At 41.0% G+C, this 21405-nt stretch overlaps 1 protein-coding gene across 1 annotated transcript in view; it reads right to left on the bottom strand.

Moving 5' to 3' along the window:
• Positions 1-1086: 1086 nt before the first annotated feature.
• LOC146523865 (protocadherin-1-like) overlaps positions 1087-21405 on the bottom strand; it is a 219002-nt gene continuing 198683 nt past the window's right edge. The window contains exon 5 of the mRNA XM_085173106.1: positions 1087-11995. Within this exon, the coding sequence (XP_085029232.1) occupies positions 11568-11995 (428 nt within the window). The 3' untranslated portion in view covers positions 1087-11567. The remainder of the gene's footprint in view (positions 11996-21405) is intronic.

Below are 21405 nucleotides of genomic sequence, written 5' to 3'. Positions count from 1 at the left end.
AATGACCTCATAACCTACAATTTTACTTCAGCTTCAGCCTGGTACGCTATGTTGGTGACTTTAAACGTGTGATAGTGTAAATGGATCACAGACATCCTGTTACAAGGCATTACTGTATATTTGAATTGCTTCATGAAGGTAATGTAGGTCATTGTATTTGAGTTCGTTCAGATTATTTTCTTAAAAGTGTGATGAAGGCTGTAATGTCTTCCCACTTTTATAAAATCAGAGATTTTGACATTGGGAAAATACGCCATTGTTCAGGACAGCACCACCCACCCTTGCATGTTTGAATGGTTGAAGGTACTGCAAGTCGCAGTTTTTGATATTTATTTGATTGGTTCTTTTGTGTGATTTTGCACTCTGGCACATTCAGTGGCAGGGAGATTTACAGGAGGCTTTTGTTTTTGATTGGCACGTTCAGATTTGTCCCAAGAGCTTTGCTGACCTGCGCTGCACAGAAATGTGCCAAAGACATTTATTCACTGCAGAAACCTGCATAGCAACATTTCTTAATCAGAAACAACGGATCCAGTATTCTAGGTTTTATGCTGGCCAATAAGATTGTTTTCTAGTAAAAACACGTTATTTCATTGCAGACTTACACCTGCAAGACAAACTGAGCGACAGCCGGGACGTTTCTTTGACTGATGTATTTTATTGTAAAGCTATAAGGAAGGAGTAATTACAAGATATCATTTCTTTGATTTGCTCAGCAAAAATAAAAGACCACATTTTTTTTTTTTCAAATTCAAACATGCGAATGTTGATCAAAAGAGAACAGATGAGGCTCAAACAAACACATTACCGAACTTCCTCCAAGAAAATTAAAAGACTGAAAACAACAAAAATTCATGTACAGTTCGTCTAAAGACTCAGCTGAGATGAACATGAGAGAACAGAAAGCGGTAAAGCAGACAGGTGACTGGAGGAGGCGCACTGCCAACCTCCGCTCTGAGCCTGACGCATCACTCCTACATTTAATAGAGCCTACGGTACTTGAGACGATATAATCCTACAGGTTCAAGGTCAGACTTCCTTCATGTTGTTTGAATATATATATATTTTTTATTGACATTTTTAAAAAAAAAAAAAAACCTACACTTGCATGTACATAAAACTGTACAAAAAACAAGGCATCACTAGCATTTTTCCTATATAAATATAACCAACCAACAATTAGGCTACAAACGTGGACTTCCTGTAAAGACGAAAAGTGATTCGGCGGTTCTGTCCTGCTGTTTTCTTCTCTTCTAAAACAATATGAATCTTTACAATATCCTTCACACAAGGAAGCCCAATGCCACCGTTTAGAATTTGTTTTCTGGGATTTTTACCTCCAAGGTTACAACAAAATAATTTCAGGACCCTAAACAATTCTCACAACCACATCTCGAATAAATAACTTTGCCTTTCTCAAAAAAAGGAAAAGAAAAACAACAACAACAAAAAAAACCCTTATACAATAGTTATCTCCACTAGCATCACTTTGTGTGATGATAATAACCTTGTTGTAGTTATTTTTTCACTGGCTGATTTGCGGTCCCGATTTCTTCTCTTCTTCTTCTTTTTGTAACCATCAGATATCTCTGGGAGATACATAAATGACATCAAAAGAAGTGATTATAAACTGATTAATTTCTTTCTTCAAAGAATTTTAATGGAGCCCTTAAAGTCCTTTTAATTTCAGCACACAAAATAACACACATAAAAAGCACAGATTAGCACTTTAGGAGCTCCAAGAAATTCTGTTTACTTTAGTTTCTCTCCAGATGTCACATCCTTTGCTCATCATTACCAGAAAAATCGACGTAGTTACGTGAGATAAGTAGGAACATGATTCTGTAATTTTGTATTCTTCCCCTTTTTTTGTTGCATCACCCAAAGAGATCCATTTCACCCAAACCAAGACGTGGCTCTCGTCTTATTGTCGAGATCAACTGTTTTATGTTTTGGGAAATCAACATTGAATTTTATTGATTGTGTAATCGCAAAAGAACTCTGAACTTTCACATTCTCCATTCAGCTTGCCGGGTCTGGTTTTCAGTCACGATGGAGTAAAGAAATAGAAAACACAGAGTCCAGTCTGCCTGCTCAGAAAACAGATATCATCATCATCATCATTTACACGCCGCGTCTGGTAAGAAAACAGCAACAACCATTTATATTCATACAGTATGTCTATAGCAGTGTTGATTCCATAACATTGATAAAACAACCGTGACAACAACAAAAATGTATAATATTTATAAAGTTGGTTTGTTTCATGCTCAGCTGAAGCTTCGACTGCAGAGACTCCAGCCTCAGTATAATACACAACCAAAAAACAGCAAGCCACTCCAAAGTCTATCACGTGATTTCATGTGGAACTCGTCTGCAGCTCTCATGTGATCGCCCGCCTTTATTCTGTAGACTTCTGCACACCAGAAGTGCAAGCCAAAGAATCCACCAGTTACCGTCACGCAAATCAAATTAGCATGGTGACAATGGCGTTCAAATGGTGGCCAAATGGTCTTTTCATCAAAAATAATAACTAAACCTCAAACATGAGTTTAGAGTCTGATGCACTAATGTTCAATGTAGGACCCAGGCTTTTGGTGCTCAAAGTGGGTAAAAGTCATGACGGTTCAAGTACACTTAGTTCAGCCTCGTTAAAGTTGTTTACAAAAGTCAACATTGAGTGTAAAACTGACCCTTAAATAGATCAGGCAAAGCAGAGATGTGGCAGTTATGCAGAATTTCAAAAATAAACAGAGGTCTCTTGTTTCCCTTTGAGTTAAATGTGATGAAAGCTGCCGTTTATTTCTGTGACTTAAACACAATTATCAGTGCAAACGCCCCAGATAAAAACACTGATTACACGAGAGCCACAAAGTGGTTCCGGTCTAAATATAAGTGGACAGAAGAAAGAGAGAGGAAAGATGAATTCACTGAGTCGTTATGTTACCGACAGACTCACGACACCACTGACAGAGTCAGCCCGAGGAGGGAAAAATGCTGAATTAAATCAATCCCGTTGTGTGTTAGAACAAAGTGAACCTTTTGCAAAACCGAGTAACTCACAAACCAAAAACATTCACCTTTTGTTCAAACTGTAGAATCCACCGTTCAGCTGAACTCACAGATATAGACGTGATCCATAAAGAGTTTCACAGCTGGATCAGAGCTGTTCATGAAAACGTTTTAAAAGTAGGAACTACAGACTGCGTCTCAAACTGTACTCTCCTAAAGCTGATCTAATGAACAACACTGGACTGTTGTACAAAGCAACAGCATCCAGTTAAGAGCTGGTCGCTTGTCCATTGATCTTTGTGTTGAAATTTGACTTTTAGATGATTTAGATGATTTAGAGTTCAACATAATCCTTCTTTATCTTAGCCTTGGAAGATTAGCTTGCTTCTTTTTAGCTTCTTTAAAGTGAATTTAAGCTTCAGGTGAGAGCGCCAAAAAGAACCATGAGTAAGGCTCGAGAGTTGGTAACACGTGTATGTCAAAGGTATGTCACAACGACTCGTGTCATTGTTAAGCAATGACTATAAATACGTTCAGCTTTAAGAGTCTGACGACTTGAGACACAGTCTGCGTTTTAGGAAAGCAAACTTTTCTCCTCTGTTAAGTACAGCAGTGGATTTCATACATAAATAATGCCTGTCAGTAGTAAACCAATGTGTATTTTAAAAATAAACCGTTCCTGGGAAGTTTTGTGTTGGAGTCATAAATCAGTCTATAAAGTGTTTCAGAAGCAAACTATGGTAGGGCACTTTAGCTGTTAATAATACATCAAGGGTAAACCAATGTTTTTTTGTTTTGGTGCCAAAACCTTTTTAAAATGGCAAAAAGCATATTTTTAATTTAAGATCTGCGTCTTAATTCTAAAACAGTTTTCACGAATGATTTTGAGAGGTAAACTTGCTGTGTTTTATTAGTAAAAGCTGCACAGAAGTATGAAGGCGGAAAAAGGAAAGAAAACTGTAGATACATATGCATTAAGTTGCACTCAGCTATGAATGTCAAATACAGTTTCTGATCAATATCCTTTCCCTTAGAGATGCTTATATTTGATAACGCATCAGATTTTTTTTATAAAGCTCCTCATGTCTGTGTTTGCTGACTGAAAGGACGAACTGCAGCTGACTCAAGCACCATAAAAAGATTATACATTAAATTGCTGTTTTATTTCTTTCTCTTAGGCCCAGCTGAATATTTTTATCATCTATATTTATTCTGGAATATCTAATATTCTATACTTTGGCAGTATCAGAAATAAACACAGATATACTCTTTTTCTGTAACTGGAAAGCTCCCTCTATTTAAAGGCAGCAGGATGTGAGTGCAGTTCTGCTAGGGGCTGATGGGTGGTGGTGGATTTTGGGGTTCACGTGTTCCACCAGGGAGCAGGAAGTGCTTGTTTGAGAGACCAAACACTTATGGTCAGATGCTCAGATTATCATCCCTTTTTAATAAAGCTGGATTAGGTGACCCTAAACCCTCCCTTAGTTATGCTGCTGTAGGTCCAGTCTGCTGTAGGACTGTCTTGTTTGTGAGGACACAAAAGAGGAGTACAGAGACCTTTAACAACCAAACCAGTCACAGCAGATGGCTGTCTTTCCCTGAGCCTGGCTCTGTTGGCTCAGGGGTCTTTATGGTAAAAAGAATTTCTCCTTCCTCACTGGAACCCTGTTTTACTTAAAAAAAGTAATGCATTACACATTACTTGTCATGTTTCTTAAAAGTAATGCAGTATGCTCACCAGAGAAAGTAATTTGTTACACTACTCATTTATTAATTTCTTGTTACTATGCAGGAGTATCTGAAACACATTGTCTCATAATCACCGATTAATGTAAACCTCACGCTACAGTCCCACACACCGACATAAATCCTTATTCCTGATGAGGATATACGATCCTTCGGTATTTACATATGAACACAGCACAAAGCAAAGATGGAAACGAGATGAAAAGAGACTTCAAAGCCATCGCCACAATGATTCTAGTTTAGAAACATGAACAGGTAGAAACTGAGGTGTAACCCTGACTACTCATCACTGCCTCTGTTACCTGCTGACGTTCAGTCTCTGGCTGCTGGGCTGGACTCTGCATACACCCACATTACATTTCTGCATTACTGAAAGATGTAATGTGATTACAGTAATGTGTTACACCCAACACTGACTGTTGCCAAGTTCTTGCTGGTTCTCCTTTTGACGTGGGGTTTTTACCTAACATTGCAAAAAAGTCTGAAATGGCTGTTCCGTATATGATGTGGCTGGTTGTATCTGAACTAATCAACATTTTTTCAGATTTTTTTGAACTTCATAGTTTGACTCTGTGCTTTACTTGAAAAAAGAACAGAAGAAGAAAGATTTTCTCAAAATGCTTTTTCCGCTCTGCTGTACCCTGAGCCTGACCGCAACCACAGCTCACACCTTTGGGATAAGCTGGACCACATGACAGGCTTTGTTACCAAACAACTGCAAATTTCTGTTACTGGGTTCCAAAATCTGCTGGTACCCATGATGATGTAATCGACTGTATATGGATGGATGTATGACCTCTCCCATTGGCTGTGGGCACCACATTTTGAAGCATCATAGTAAGCTGATTACTTAGCACTCCACCTCAACACACAGACCCACTCATCTGCTAAGATACAAATGAAACACTGAAATTCATACATCACAGTGGAAGCAAAGACTTCTTGTATGGGCTGTATCGCAATGTAAGCTATTTCATTTGTCCAGTAAGTCCATTAGAAATGCTCAAAGTACACCGACAGCGCAACTACAATTGAGAAGTCCAGTTTAACGACTCAGATTAACAAAGGTGAGGACAAGCTGGTACTGAATGGCTAATTTGGTCAATCAAAGTGGCCACACACCCATATGAATTTAAAATGATAATAATATTAAAATAATGATGATAATAATAGTAATAATAATTCACCCTAGAATTGGAGGACGTTGTCCACAAGGCTGCAGTAAACATAGGAGTTCTGACAGTTCACACTTTGCTTCATTTTTCAGCTCCAGAGGTTGTTATTGGAACCACATGTTTAATAATAAGACGCGAACATTTACGTGTCCACGTACTTTTGGACCTCTAATATAGGAACGCTCAAGCCCTGACACATTTCTTCATGCCTGCAATAAACATCCTAAGCCTGATGTGACTGTGCAAATATGCCAGCAGTACCTGCGTTTGCTTTAATGCACAAGCAAAACTACGGGAGGCCTAAAGAGCAAACAGCGACAGCAGAGTTCACCAAAGGTCATCAGGTATTACCAGGGTTCATTTTTCTTTGTCTGGGGTTAATTGCTGCGAAAGAGCTGAGGTCATACCGATGCTATATGACCTCTCCCCCTCTCCCCTATCTTTGCCTTGCACAGCATAAGACGTCGGGCACTTGGGAGTTTATCGCCCATCCAGGCTGTGGGTAAGCATCACAGAAAAGAATATAATTACTCACTCACGGTGAATTTGAAGCATGGCAAGGGGAAAAGGAAGGAGGAAAGTCAACATGGGCCTCTAAGGTTGGCCTGTAAATAATCAATCCGAGCTCTGAGCTTTAAATCACCCGAGGAAGAACGGGGAAGGCGAGGAGTGGCGCGGGGGCCTATGAACTCTAAATCTGTGTCACAGTGAGGACTGAATGGTGGCTGAATGATGGCTGACTTATATGCAGAACACAATGACCGTGTGTGCAGGTTCTTAAGAGGGAGATGCATCAATCAAAAATCAAATATTGTTGAGGCAACGGAGAAACCTCGCTTTGAACCATACACAGCCCACACGGAGAGCTTCAATACACCAAATGCTAAATGCTAAAATAAGAAGCAATTATGGATCAAAAACACCAGCAAAAAGGCAGCGCCATGAATCACTGTGAAACTCTTGGTGAAGGCGACTGTTGGCCTAATAGAACAATAACACGACCTCTGCGTGACCCTTCCGATAGCCCCAATTTGCCGTGTTTTCTTCGCTGGCATCTCAGCTTGTTGGCATCGCTTTGATGTTCCCTCTTTGATTGTGAAAAAAGGATGTTCATGCCACATGCTGTAAAACATTAATGACTAGTCATTTAGGCTCATCAAGACTTTTGTGCTCGTGTGAGTGAGACAGTCACAAATCTGTTGCCTTTTTCTGGAAGGGAGCAGTTCTGGAAATGACAACATGAGGCAGATTCACTTTCTAGCAGAATTTAATATCTGTCATGTATACGTCCCATATATGTGTAGGATTAACTGAAGAGGTTTTTTTTAATTAAAATGAACATTTTCTTTTTTAATTGATGGACTGACAAATCTGTGGATAAAGCTACTGTCAGCTGTTCTCTTTCTCCCAATGGCTCGTCACAGTGAGTAGCTCCGCACGTTTCATTTGTTAGATTTTTTAATGCTGAACGCCCTTCCTGACGGAAGCCCAAAGGGGCATCTGTCTCCTTCCAGAATCGAGTGGGTCAGGCAAATCTGCTGGTATTCAGATTACAGATCAAAATCAGTTTTTTTGGATACAGAGTCTGCACATGCACTTTTCATTTTAACCAGTCTTTGCAACATTACCAGATTTTGTAGCGCCTTTCAAAAATTATTAGAATACATGAAGAGTTATATTCTCTGTACAGTCTTAATTTGATGAAGCTGTTAAGGCAGAGGGATTTATAATTTGAAATTTCTAATTATGGACACCCAGTAGATGTGCATTACTATTTCTTCTCCAGGCCCAAAAATGCAAAAAGAAAAAGGTGCATGTTACGCTGTGTTCAGACTAAATGCAAAGCAGAGTTTTTGTGTTATGTGATTATCTCTCTGGTGACACAAACAGAGGCGGCCATGTTTCTATTAGCCGAGAGTCTCACAGACTGTGGATTCTTCCGATGCAGCTGACAATCACACATGGACTGGTTAATGCCTATCTTACTGTCTGTGTTTATGGGTAGTAGTTTTATATGGGGACATGAATAAAAGAGAATAAAAATAAAAGAGAGGGCCTTGAGAAAAGTGAACAAAATTGAACGACTTTCTTGTAAATTCTGAAAATATGTTGCTTAATTTCAGCCATCAGTTGTAGTTTGCTGGAAGTAGTTCTATGGGTGAATATGTGCATGTTCTGAAGTGGCTCTTCAATAAAACTCAACATCTGACCTTGATTCTAGGTTGGAGTTATACAAGCCTTCATGAAAATATACATCAGAGTAAATGTAAATGTTTTAATCAGTTGCCTGAGAAGCTGTCAGGTAAATCCCAGATAGGGAAGGACGCGGATGAAAATAATCTCACCACAGTTTTTGCTTTATTTTATGACTTTCCAGCTCAGTGTGAGACTAAATGACTTGTTCGGGAGATTTTTTGCAGCACACTCTCTCACTGTGCCTTTCCTTTCATCTATCCACTCCCAGCTGGCGTGCATCACTACAGGTGAAATCTCACATTATCCTCAGCCGCCATTAACATGAGCCTCGGAATGAATGAACTTCCAAACCAGCTCACTTTTACTGGTGCAAATTATTGCCGGTAATATGCCGAGCCTCGGGTTGTAATTAGAGTTTCTGTGCTGTGCGGAGAGGGTGTTAGCGGACTCGAGCCTGTACAGGTGTCATTAATCCTGCATTCCTGTGCGACTTCAGCACTGCAGGAAATGGCAGCCACCTCCCCCGCTGCACACAGCTAACAGGTTTAATAAATACTTCTGCTAAACGCCGCACGGCTCGGCCTCACACTGAGAAGGTAAAGAGGTGGGAAATAACGAGCGGCGACAAAGACTGGAGAGCTCTTCCTTCAAGTTCGAAAAACAGCAGGGAAACATTCACCACAGTCACCACAAACACACTGAAGCCCACCACAGCTGTAAAGGATAAAGGAGCCATAACACTCTGCGGACTGTCAGCATCAGGAAACCTACAGCTGCTTTGTGCTTGTGGGACTGCCTCCGAAAACAAAACAGGCATCGCGAACAACATCTCCGCTCTCTGCTAAGCTTTGAAAGATTAAGTGAAGATTTTGGAAATCATTAATCTTAGATTATATTCATATACTTTCTAAAAGTGAGCTCCCGACGCTGTAGCCTTCCAAGCTAGCAGTGGTAAGAAGTGCGACATGGATGTGATGCTGATGATGATCACCTCTGAAGAAGCAAATAAAATCAGTATTGCTTCCTGCACGCTTTAAAATGGTAAATGGCCTCATACTTATTAAGCGCTTTTCTACTCTCCTTGAGCACTCAAAGCACTTTATACTACAAGCCTCATTCACCCATTACTGCACGCCTAAGTGCTTCCTATCTATTCACACGTCATGGTTCAGAATTATACCAGTTCTTTGACATGCAGACTGGAGCAGCTAGGGATGGAACCATCGACCTTCTAATTAGTAGATGACCTGGTCGACCTTCTAAGCCACACCCACCCCACCTTACAACACTGTAAGCTCCATGAGTCATGAGGCTGGGTGATCCTTTTTTATAAACATCAAATTGAATGTAGTCTAGTCACAACTCTGCCTTGGACAATGGTCAGCAGCGACCTTGGTGTCATGTAGTTGCAAGCAGGCATGGTGATAATAGTAGACACTGACTGCATGAATACAGATACTCATGTAGTACTAAGTGCAGGCAGTGACTTTGACCCTAAAATGGTAGAAAACAGAGCAATATTACACTCCCTGTGGATATTCATGGTCTTCAGAGGATGAATCTCAAGGATGATTATGGTTTGATTCACAACTACAAGAAGATTTTTATGAAATAATGCCTGAACATTCATGTTCTTTGGGGATGATGCAAACATCAGAAATGTTGAGATCCAACAGATTGCAATGCACGGATCATGTTCTGCTCCCTGGAGTGTGAACCCTGGTATTTGAATTCCTTCTAAACCTTTCCTGTGATGTCACAAGACAAACTTTTTATTGAGTCTGAAATAAAAGCTAACAGGCTGTCACGGACTAGAGCTACAGCTATGACGATTCTCTATTGAATTGTTTATTTGGATCAACTGGATTATAAATTTTAATCTCAAAAGATCTGTGAGATCTGGAGCCACTGGACAAACTAAAAGCTACTCACTTAAGTTCAGAATGATATACAGAAAAACAGGAAGTCTTCAGACTGGAGAAGCCGAAACTAACTAATTTGAAAAGCTTTTTTAATTTTTTTTTTTAACCTTTTCGGCTTCATTAATGTTTATTGTGCAGAAACTGCACAATAAACGGATTTTTTGACAGAGTAATCATTTTTTCTTTACGATGAACAATGCTGCCTTAAACTGAGCACTTTAAACTTTTAGGTCTCTCACATGTGAATGTATCATGGCATCAAAGATAATTCGATGCCAGAAAGAAAAATGATCAGTTTGATGCAAGAAAACCATCATTTGACTATTTTTGGATACCCTTCTGTAACATTCATGTTTAAGTTTATCATATTATGGTATACTACTGACAACAGCATGAATAATATAATCGCTTCTTAGATTCTGAGACTCTGAAAGAAGCACTTAGGTTTCCTTCAGTTCTGTATGAAGTTGTATCGGTGCGCCTTTAATGTTTCTGCTTCCTCGTTAATGTAAATTCCACCGTGTTCCAGTGTTGGACAGCAGAGGAAAAATGATTAAAAAGTCTTGTGTTTGTAACTCGGCACCGTTGGTGATGCTCAAGAGTCCAGGTTCCTGCAGTGTGACGGCGAATGCCACGGCATCATTTCTCTCTACATGCAACCATTTTCAGTCCAGTGTTACATGAAGAGCTGCAGAAAGATTAACGGCCACGGATCCGCTCTGCCACAGCAGTTTCCACTGTCACTGTTTGTAATATTTACAGCCTGTACAATGAAAAAAAGACTTCTCCACAGCAAAATAAAGAAAAAAAAAAACCCTAAATATCTCGAGATTGGAAAACAGCTGTCTTTCTACAAACGTCTCACGTTAACGATGAGCTGCTCCTGACAAAAACAAGCCAGTTGATTTGATGCAACTTGGCTTAAAAACTTAGTATTTCCCTGTGTCTTCGAAGGTGACAGAGAAAAACTAAAAAGAAAAGTAAATCCAAAAAAAGAAAATGAGGATAGATAGCAATACACAGTATACTTAAGTAGGATTTACAAGAAGTTATTTCCCTTCACCCCCCGGAAGGTTTTTTTTTTTTTTTTTTTTTTTTCGTTTTCTGGTCCCACACAGCATCAAAGCTAAAGCAACACAAAAAAATCCAGCTGAAAAACGTGAGTAGCTAAATAGTTTCCCATTTAAATTATCACAACAATGTGGTGTAGTTTACATTCCTTCCAAAGCAGCTCAAGCTGCATTTTCATTAATTGATTTTGAATTTCTTCTATTTTACATGTGATTGGTTTTTGCAGGGGGTGGGGGTGTCTGTGGGCAGAGGTGGAGGGGGCTAAAGCCTTGTAGGTAGATGCATTTATAAAAAAGGTAAAAGGGGGAGTAGGTGCTGTGGCACAGCAAGTTATAGGCACAGGGGGCAGCTGTGAGGGGGCGCGACAGGTGGTGGCGAGCAGCGACAGGGCACGGTGGGGAGCGCTGGGCAATGAGTGTGGGCTTTAAGGTGAAGAGCTGTGCCCTCACAGGTAGATCTCCCTCTTGGAGGTTTGGCCGGTTGGAGTGGTAGCTGAGTGGTACTCCACCGCCTGGCTCAGCGGGATCTCCTCCATGCCACAGTCTTTACTGGATGAATCTCCGCCACTGGGGTAGGCACTGCTGTAGGGTGTCATGAAACGCATGTTGGCCACTTTGGAGCTGCTGCCACTGCCGCCACCACCTGGTCCACGCTCCTCCATCGGCAGGGGCTTGGGGCTGCCGTTGGCCATCAGCTGCTCCTGCCCGTCCATCTCTTGGTAAGGCACGAAGGTGGAGAGCTTGGGGGCATTCTTGGATACCTTGCGGTTGGGAGAAGGCTGGCCGGGCATCCAGCAGGAGTCGGAGTGGCCAAACTCGGTGCACTCCCGGGTGCATTTACCGGTCATTGCCACGTCGGGAAGAGGCCTGAGATCTGCAGAGAGACACAACAAAACAGAGAAGCAAAGCATGAGTACCGTGGAAACAGCAGCGCGAGGAAAGGTGGGAGATGAAGATGACATTACGGTGCAGAGGTTTCACATAAAAAGCCTGAGATAATAAATAATAAACTCTAGTCTGGGCTTAATGCACCAGCCGCAACAATAGCGATCCACATTAGGAGGTTTTAAGGATTTGGGTGGGACAAGTTCAAGTCCTGTCCTGCTTTTGTTTCCACTATTACTCTCTGGTGAGGTTTAGACACTTTGAACTACTCGGTTAGGGTTAGAAAGAGTGTTTTTTGGTGTTTTCTCAAGGTTTGGGTTAAAAGGAGCAAATCGCACTAAACCACTACAGAGAAATATATTTGCAGTGACAGCCCCATCTCACTATTGTCATAACCCAGTGGGTTACACACTGCTGCCAAAGGACATCTTGTGCTTGTACACAACAGCAGCTTTGACAAAATGCTATTATTTGCCACCTCTGTGAGGAGAAGCGCCTGTAATGTGTCTTTTTGTGGAATGGTCTTTAACGGTGTCTGTCTGCTATTCTGAGCTGAATAGGTAGTGTGCCGTCGCTTGTTGTTGTTGTTGTTGTCGTCTCATCTCATCTCAGCAAATGAGGCCCCAAACCTGGACCTTTTAAAGCTAATAAATAAAAAGTCTTTAGAATTGATTGTCACTTCATATCACCTTATCTATATGAATATTGGCTAAAATACAAATGAAGCTTTGAAGATGGGAGTTTTGATTACATTTGCAAATCTGCAGAATTTGATTGAACAGGCCGGGGATACGGACACAAGGATTTAAGATCTGTATTTAAATTTGGGATGGATATGCCCATTATTTCCTTTCTCAGATTTGAAGAGAGCAAGCTGGACTCTGATGCTTTTTCTTCTTTGCAACCTATTATGATAAAGCTTGGATTCCGGTTACTAGGCTAGCACTTTTTTCCAGGTATATGCATATAAATACCTCCAGCAGTAACAAATGTGTGTCTGCAAGTCTTTCTTTTTTATTGTTATTTATTAGGTTGAACTTTACTTGCTGTTTTGTGCATTAATGCTCATCTGTGGGATTTTGTCTTATGTAGCAGAACAATTTCCCCTGAGAGTTTGCAGCTAAAAGCCAAAGTTGGTTGCAAATTGCATTTGACTGCAGTCAGATAAATGTGTTTGCTGAATAAATATTGGTATTTATGTATCCAAAGATCTCATAAATGATGCTTTTGTTCTGTAAAATCTAACAAAACTGCAAGTGCAGTGTCACAGTTCAGCTGTGTACAGGCTGGCGAGAGCAGGAGATGCTGATTAAAACTGTCATTATCCCTTTATCCACACGCAGTTCTCTCTATTTGAAGAAAATTAATTAAAGTTCTGTGTATTTTTAAAGTCACTAATAGTTCACAAAGTGCCAGGAATTTGTTGCTGACAGAAGGAATGCGCAGATCCAACGATGGGCGCTGAGCGTGAAACAGGATCAGCTGATTTAGTGAAGGAGGGAAAAACACGCTCAGGTTCATTAAAATATTAATTAGGTTTCGCAAACAGCCACTTAAGGCTAAAATAACAATTCTGTTACGGCCTTGTTCTTGAAAAAGAAGAATGACATAATGAAAGATGATGGCTGCAGAAAAAAAAAAAAACATCTGTGTTTTAGTGTGTGATTATTACGGTCACGATTTCTCAAATCTGGATTTTCTTTTTTTGTTTTTCTGTAAGTTGTTGAAGCTTCTCATCCTGTACCTCTGAGGTACCTCTGAGGTACGGAGGCAGACAGATGGAGACTGACAGACAGACGCGGGGCTGAGTTCGCATTTTAAAGAAATCACAGCTTAGAGTGGAAAAAGGTCAGAGATGGAAGCAGAAATATCAATGCGTATGCAGAAAGTAACCTTTCTCCTGTGCGTGACATTAGATCATTCTTTGATACTAGAGGCTAGGGGCTCAAGAGGGTGCAGAGGAGGTGGCGGTCCTCCTGGGGAATGGCGCTTATTTCCCAAAATGCCCTCTGCTTCATGCATAATTGAAATTCATTGCCTCCTTTTTGTAAAAAAAGGAGCTACAGTCGGCTTTTCTGTCTGTTTGCGGCTTGATGTGTGCGTTCTAATCCCGCGGAGTGCTGAGTAGCGGACGCGCTCTGTCTTTTTTCAACGCTTCCCCTCCCGTATTCTCACGGCCGCCGCTGCCATGGATTTTAGTTTTTAAGCACTTCCCATGCAAAAGCAAGGTGCTTGCAAAAATGTTAAGTCATGTGCGAGTGGCTGCCGAGTTCAGAGCGGCTGTTTAATAAGTGCTTTGCCTCCAAACGTCGTGTCAGCAGGAGGCTTATAGAGCACGGACTGCCTCAGAGCTGTACAGCTGAACAAACTCCAAACTTGACTCACTTCCACAACAACAGACGAAGGACTCAGCACTTGAGTTCAGCTGGACTACTGTGTGCACGGGAACTTTGTTAAACTAAAGCTGCGATCACTGCCATCGACTTTGCCGGTGGGAGAACAGTAGAAACTTTATTATAAAAGTCTTCCAGGAGCAAATATTACATTCGGCTCTGTAGCATTTTAACCAGTGCCCACTGAACAAGGGAATACTGGCAGGCAGCATTTACACGCCAGCATTTCGTCGTGGTTATACACATACATGGAAGTTACTTTAAATTGCAATTTGAGGGATTGATATTTACAGTACTCATGACCTAAATTATTTATAATAGCTAATGTGACACAGACTTACATGATTGCAGATTTAGGCAGATTAAACTGAAGCTTTCGAGTTGTCACTATCAAAACAGAGGCTGAACCCAAAAAGCTTCACACTCTCTGGACTTTCAGGAAATTTGATCCTACCCATCCTGCTCCCCTGACAAACAGATTACAGGCCAGGTAATACATGCAGGCCACCACAGACGGTGTCAAATCTGATCTCATAATTAAAGCTAGTCCTCCCACACAGCAATCACCCTTTGGCTCAAATGTGGCCTTGCACTTACAGTTTCCTTTAGGCCACATTTGGCTTTGGCTAATCCTGCTGACTCAAAGCACGGCTTGAGTTTTATGTGGCAAACTTGAGGTGTGCTGTTGGGCCACATCTGGCTACCAGAGCAGATCGTGCCAGTGCCACAACTGAGCTGAAAGTGCTTTGAACAGCTGAGATTTGGTGTGTTTTCTATCCAGGCTGTTCTCCTTTCTGATCTCGAGACTCTGCACAAGTTTAAAAAAAATCTATTCTGAAACAAGGGTTTGTTCACTTAATGTTTAGTATAAGGGTTTTTGTGTTCACGGTTCTACATGTTTAAGAGTGGCATCAAATAATACAGGACAGGTTAATTCAGGCAGGTCTTCAGTGACCTCCCTTATTTTCAACTTTAAGCTTTTTACTTTTAAACCCATTTATTTCAAAATAATCTGTTCTGTCTATAAGTCTATCTTGCACTAACCCTGCCAAATAGAGTTACAGATGTTCCTCCTGGAAGGTTCAGCCCCTCTGTCTGTCACTGTTTGTCATCGCGAGTTCTCCGACACTGTCAGAGTGGAGTGTTTTTCTCAGGGGAGCCATCTTTGAACAGGTGATGTTTACAAGAGTAACAGGAGATAAACAGAAAGCTCACCTTCTGTTCGATCTTTGCAGTCATAGCACAGTTCAATCAAACTGCTGTTTCATGCCTCATTTCAAATGAAAGCAGGCAAGTCTGGTCAAAAATACCGTACATCACATCTGTGTGTTACAATTAGGTGGAAAAAATGTAAATACATGTATCTATTTAATGATGTTTGACATTTTTACTTGTTTCTATTCATATATTGACACGGTTTGTGTTTTTTTTCCAAATTTTGGCCACCTGTCCCTTCAGAAGAACTGGTACGCTTTGTTAACTGTATGAGAATACAGATACCAATGAAGTCTTCTAGTTCTACAATTTTGTTCTACATGTACACTGACAATAAAGGGCTATTCTATTATATTCTATTTTTCAAAAGATATAATAATCTCTTTCCTTTCACGACAGATAAATGCCATTACCAATTAGCAGTAACATTAGCACGACTTTAAATGTTTCAAAATAAGAGCTTCTAAAAGCTCTAATGGTGGTTCTATGGTTCTAAATCGGAAACATTTCTTTTTACCATAGATTCGTTCCAAACGATTTTTAAAGATGTCTCAGAAAGCAGTGATAAGTAATAAGTGTATAAAATATGATACAGGTGATACATAACAGGTGGTGTGCAATTGTGCACAAATAGAATTAATGCTGCAGGAATCTATATTACAATAAATGTATCAGGACCCGATAGAAAGTGCAGAGATTAAAAAATGTTTATTCCAGTTTCAAACACTGGCCTTTAACTCTGAGCAATATTTGCCAATTTACAGAGTACTGTATGTGTTTATTTAGTTATACAAAACTGTACGTATGCATGCACATACCTGTATGATCAAAGACGGTATACAACCTAACAAAACTCCAAAACACTCACTGAACTCATTAAAAAGTACAGGAGCAAATCAGAGCGTGAACCTGTATCCGGGCCTCGGCCCAGCGATCTGTAACTCTAATCACAGAATTAGGGCTGATGGGGGTCATGTTTGTCCTAATTAGGCACAAGAACTAATTGGCCTTGTTTTTTTGATAGAGCTAATTGGCGAGCACGATGGGAGGAAGAGTTTGGGCAGTTAGGGTTGGTTGTGGCTAAGATGTGAGATCAATAACGATTTTGGCTAATAAGGCCTTCCTCTGTTGGACATTAGCTGGGTGCTGCAGCCACCGCCGCCGCTCCTTCAGCACAGATCTTCATCAAAGACAGCACGGAGGCTGATCAGATGTTTGCGAAGGCTGCTGACTCGCCTGCTTTTCCTGCCTCTGACTCTCATTAGTGGCTGAAGCACAAATGTAATTATCTGAGAACTTTGTCACCACATCAATTAGACACAAACTTTGACTTAAAGCTCGTGGGACTCATTTACATTCATAGAGTGTTACCGTGTTTATATTAATGCATGTTTTCAGTTCATATCTGACTATTCTCTTGTACTGCTTTATTGTATTGATATCATTTTCGTTCATTTCATCTCAAACTTTGCTCTGCAGCTTGATGCCCACAGCATACACTGGTAAAAAAAAAAGTTGTCAGAGTATGTCCGTCTGTGACACGACCCTTATGACCCTTATGACCCTTATGACCAAGAGAACAAGCTCAAACTCAAAAACATAATAAAAAAGATATTTTAAATTAGCAGTGGCAAAAATTTCTACAACAGCAGTATTTCTATTTTACTATGTTGACGGGACGCAGAGAGACTTCACTGTTTATGCGCAATGTCTCAACCCAACCGGTCGGGGCAGATGGCCACCCCTCCCCGAGCCTGGTTCTGCAGGAGGTTTCTTCCTGAAGGGAGGTTTTCCTTCCCACTGTCGCCAAAGTGTTTGCTCACAAGGGGTCATATGATTGTTGGGGTTTTCTCTGTATGTATTATTGCAGGGTCTACCTTGCAACATAAAGCACCTTGAGGCGACTGATGTTGTGATTTGGCGCTGTATAAATAACACTGAATTGAATTCAATTGATGTGAGGTCTATTTTCATCATTAGTTATCATTAGAGATTTTGAGCATTTGCCCTTCTATAAAAAAGAAAAACATTTTTTGAAACTAACTGAACACACTAGAGCTCCCCAGAGGATGAACCCCTTCCAGAAAACATCTTGCATTTTTTTTTTACCTGACATTTCTTGTATTCTTTGCCAAAGTGTAGGGGCACACATGGTCAGCTGTGTGGTGGCAGAAATATTCACTCAGTCTAGTCATATACCTCTGCATCTGCGTAACATGAATAAATGTATGTGGTGTAGTAGCATTATTAAGTTGCATTTTTATGTACCTTTGACCAGTAAATTCTAACTCACTCATTTAGATAGGGCCTTGGAAACAGCTGCCCAGATGCATCACAAAGATGACTGCTAACTGACAAGATCTGCTTCTAAAAGTTCTTGTAGTCAGCACGAACGATGTGGGGAAAAATGGGGTGATGTGCTGAGCGATTTCGACAAGGGCCAAATCATTAAGATTAAATTTGACTGGAGTATCATGGAAACTCGTCAGTAGTGCTGAGTAAACACTGAAAGTTGTCCAGTGAGGGCTGTCTTGTTTGAACAACTGTGATCTATGGCGACTCCAACTCTCAACATGCATTACTCAAAAGATCTGCCGCCAAGATCGGAGCGCCTGATCGCACAGGGTACATTCAGAGGCCTCATAAAGCAAATCTCACTGGGCGGGGTCGTAATGTTTTTGTTGCGAGGCACTGAGATGACTGGTATGATTAACCATCTGACCTCCCCGGGGTGACAAACATCACAAAACATTTAGCAGTTTAAAAAGTTCCCTGAAGCACCAACAGCTGCAGCTGCAGCATCGTTCGGCAGCTTCAGCCTTCTTGTCAAGCTCTTATGGGAAGTTTGAAAAGTTCTGGGGTAACCCCCAGAGGAGGAAACGCTATCTGTCTTCCGCCTTCTACCCTCGGCAAAGCTCGGCTTCGGTGCTGTCAGAGGGCTGAAACGCTGAATTCAAGGTTGCCTCTATTAGTCAGGGCGATTTAAAATGGAGTAGCCCTCCTGAGTTTTTTCCCCCTGTAGCCCTTATCTGCACTCTTGAGTTCCAGTTAACCCCAGGGACCCTCACACGCCCTAGCAACCCCTCTCCTTGCATAATACACTCCGCTACCTTGGTCACCATTTTCTGGTCAAACTAATTAGATTTCAGTGTCCCCGCTTGGGAAGATGTCAGTGGTATGAAATGGAAATAATTTCCAGATGAGTATCTGACATTTTACGCTGTCGACTGGAGTAAAGAGCCCAGGCGGATTGGCTCTCTCCTTCCCTTTTTTCCCCTCCTCCTCTTCTCCTTCCTCTTTTCCGCTCCATCACTTTAGTCTCAGAGATATGCTAAATCCTCGTGCTTCCCCCCGCTCCGCTCGGTCCTGGGTGATAAATGGAAGCAAATGTACACAAAAGAGAGCTTCTCTTTTTTCTGCTTATGCTTGAAGTGTTAATGTGTTTAATTACTTTGAAGCTGGATTTTGCATGTGTGTGTGCGTGTGTGTGAGAGAGAGAGTTTGTGTTGCAATAAAAGCAGCGGCAGGAAAACCTTCAATTAATGTCTTTTCTCTGTCTATGACAATAGCTCCAATTTATCTTATAGGAACAATAGAGGAGTGAGAGGAGGTGCAGCTGCTCTGAATGCTCAAAGACATCCAGGAGAAAGCGGACGTGCCGCTTCCCCCGCTGCAATCAGCGGTGATGCCAGCAGCCCACATACACAGAGATACCTTCGTTTCAGACAATTCACTGACTCGCACTCCCTTCCTGGAGGCTACAACTATGGCGCTTGGATCAGACTAAACCACATTTCATTTCTTTGAAGAGTTTTCATGGTTTTTGTGCCAAATCAGGTGATTGCAAGGCTGCAAATTTGCCATTTATTCCTATGTGCATGTGATGATCAAGCAGGAGGCTCAACAACGATGTTGCCTGAAGAGTCTTAGCATTGATAGTCCACTAAAGTCATCGTAGAGCAAATGACTAATTATTTTGCATGGATAGCAAACTGAATGATCTTCTTTTTCAGTATCCCTTTGTTAGTGTGTATTTATTTTTCCTATTAACCTGGGGCTCTAAAGTCCTGGGCATAGAGAGCTTATAGATGAAGTCACCAGCTCTAGCTTGGCCTAGTTTTTGTGACCAAGGTCCATCTCCGTCCGCTCACCTCCAACTGCTCACAGCAGATAGCTGGGTTCTGCCAGAGGTTTCTTCCTGTTAAAACGTACTTCTTTCTTCCCACTGTCGTCAAGTGTTGCTCACGGTGGTTGTCTGATTGCTGGAGTTTTCTCTGTATTGTATGTAAGAACCTTGAACAACAACTGTTGTTGTGATTTGGTGCTATGTAAATAAAAGTGAACTGAGGGTGGAGCAGTAGTGTGGTAGGTAGCACCATCACGTGACATGGGTTTGAATCGTCTTGTTGGCTAGGCCTACATGTGTGGCATTTGAATCTTCTCTCTGTGCATGTGTGGGTTTCCTGCAAGAACCTCAGCTTCTTCTCACAGTTCAAAGACATCTAAGTTTAAATTGAGTGTAAATTGGTGTGCTCTATGAATTGTACATTCGATTTTTGCACACATTGGTCCTTATGCATTAAATATCAGAAAAGACTCCTGTGAGCGGTAAAAAGATTTCCAGGGCTTACAAATCATCATTCTGTGATGTCAGGAAAGGGCCAAGAAACACCCAATTTCATAACTATAACATACACAATAAGATTGTAAATATAAAGGAATGTACTACTGTTTTCATTCTCTTGTGGGATTTGCGAGGAAACAATATTGTATAAATTTCACTCTCAGCTACCAAACCTTAACCACCTCCTCGGTTTGTATTACACCTACATGTGTTCCAGCCTTTATTTAACCCTTCATACTCTACCAGGACAAAATCCAGAGCTGTGACGATCAAACTACTTCCCAGCTGAGTGTAATAACAGACAGCCATTGTCGCTGTGCACGCAGCAGAAGTTTTTTCCCCCGAATAACATAATTATCACTTTGTATTACACGATAAACACACACTGCTGTAAACCTGGATCTGCAGTCACAATCGCACAGCGCCTCAGATCAGTAATGCTTGTAAAAACACACCAACATTCAGTTCTCCTCAGTGTCTGCTGCACTGTGCGTTCCTATTAAGATTTCACAGGTATCAGTCTAAAAAGCTTTTCAAAGTGTTCTCCCAATTGTTAATGATGCTTCTAACAATAACACGCCATTCAAATGGAACTGCTGCTGTCACTGATGGAGGTTTCAGACACTCTGAACTTCAAGGATCCTAAAAGATCTGAGCCAATTGTGTTCGTGCACTGAACCCTGTGCACATATCTTCAACTGTGAGGTGGCCAGCTAGTTAATGCATTTTTTTCTTGGCTAACTATGCATAATGTGAATTAGCAATATGGCAGTTAGCTTTAGCAGAATTTTAGAGTCGAAGGTTTTACCACAGATATCATACGATGTCTCTGTATTGGAATCCATGAGAATTTCAAAACAGCACTGATTGTGACAGAAGAGAAAAAAAACAATGGAATAAAAGTTAATTTAGATCATGCCTGAAATTAAATACTCGAGAAAAACGTTCTCTGGTATTTCTTGCTAAAACTACTTAACTACGTTAACATCTATACACCATTCCACCATGTCCCATGTAAAAATACTCTTTGCCCCATACTTGGTCTATTAGCCCTGCACTGCTAAAACGGCACTATTAAACATCCTGACAATGAGATTTCTCAGATATGCTCTGTTGCCTTTTTATTTTCAGCAGCATTTCATCTCTGCTTTTTTACACAGCACATTT

Source organism: Neolamprologus multifasciatus, chromosome 2, assembly GCF_963576455.1.
Source record: "Neolamprologus multifasciatus chromosome 2, fNeoMul1.2, whole genome shotgun sequence".
NCBI classification, from domain to species: Eukaryota; Metazoa; Chordata; class Actinopteri; order Cichliformes; family Cichlidae; genus Neolamprologus; species Neolamprologus multifasciatus.
This window is presented reverse-complemented; position numbering and strand designations above follow the sequence as displayed.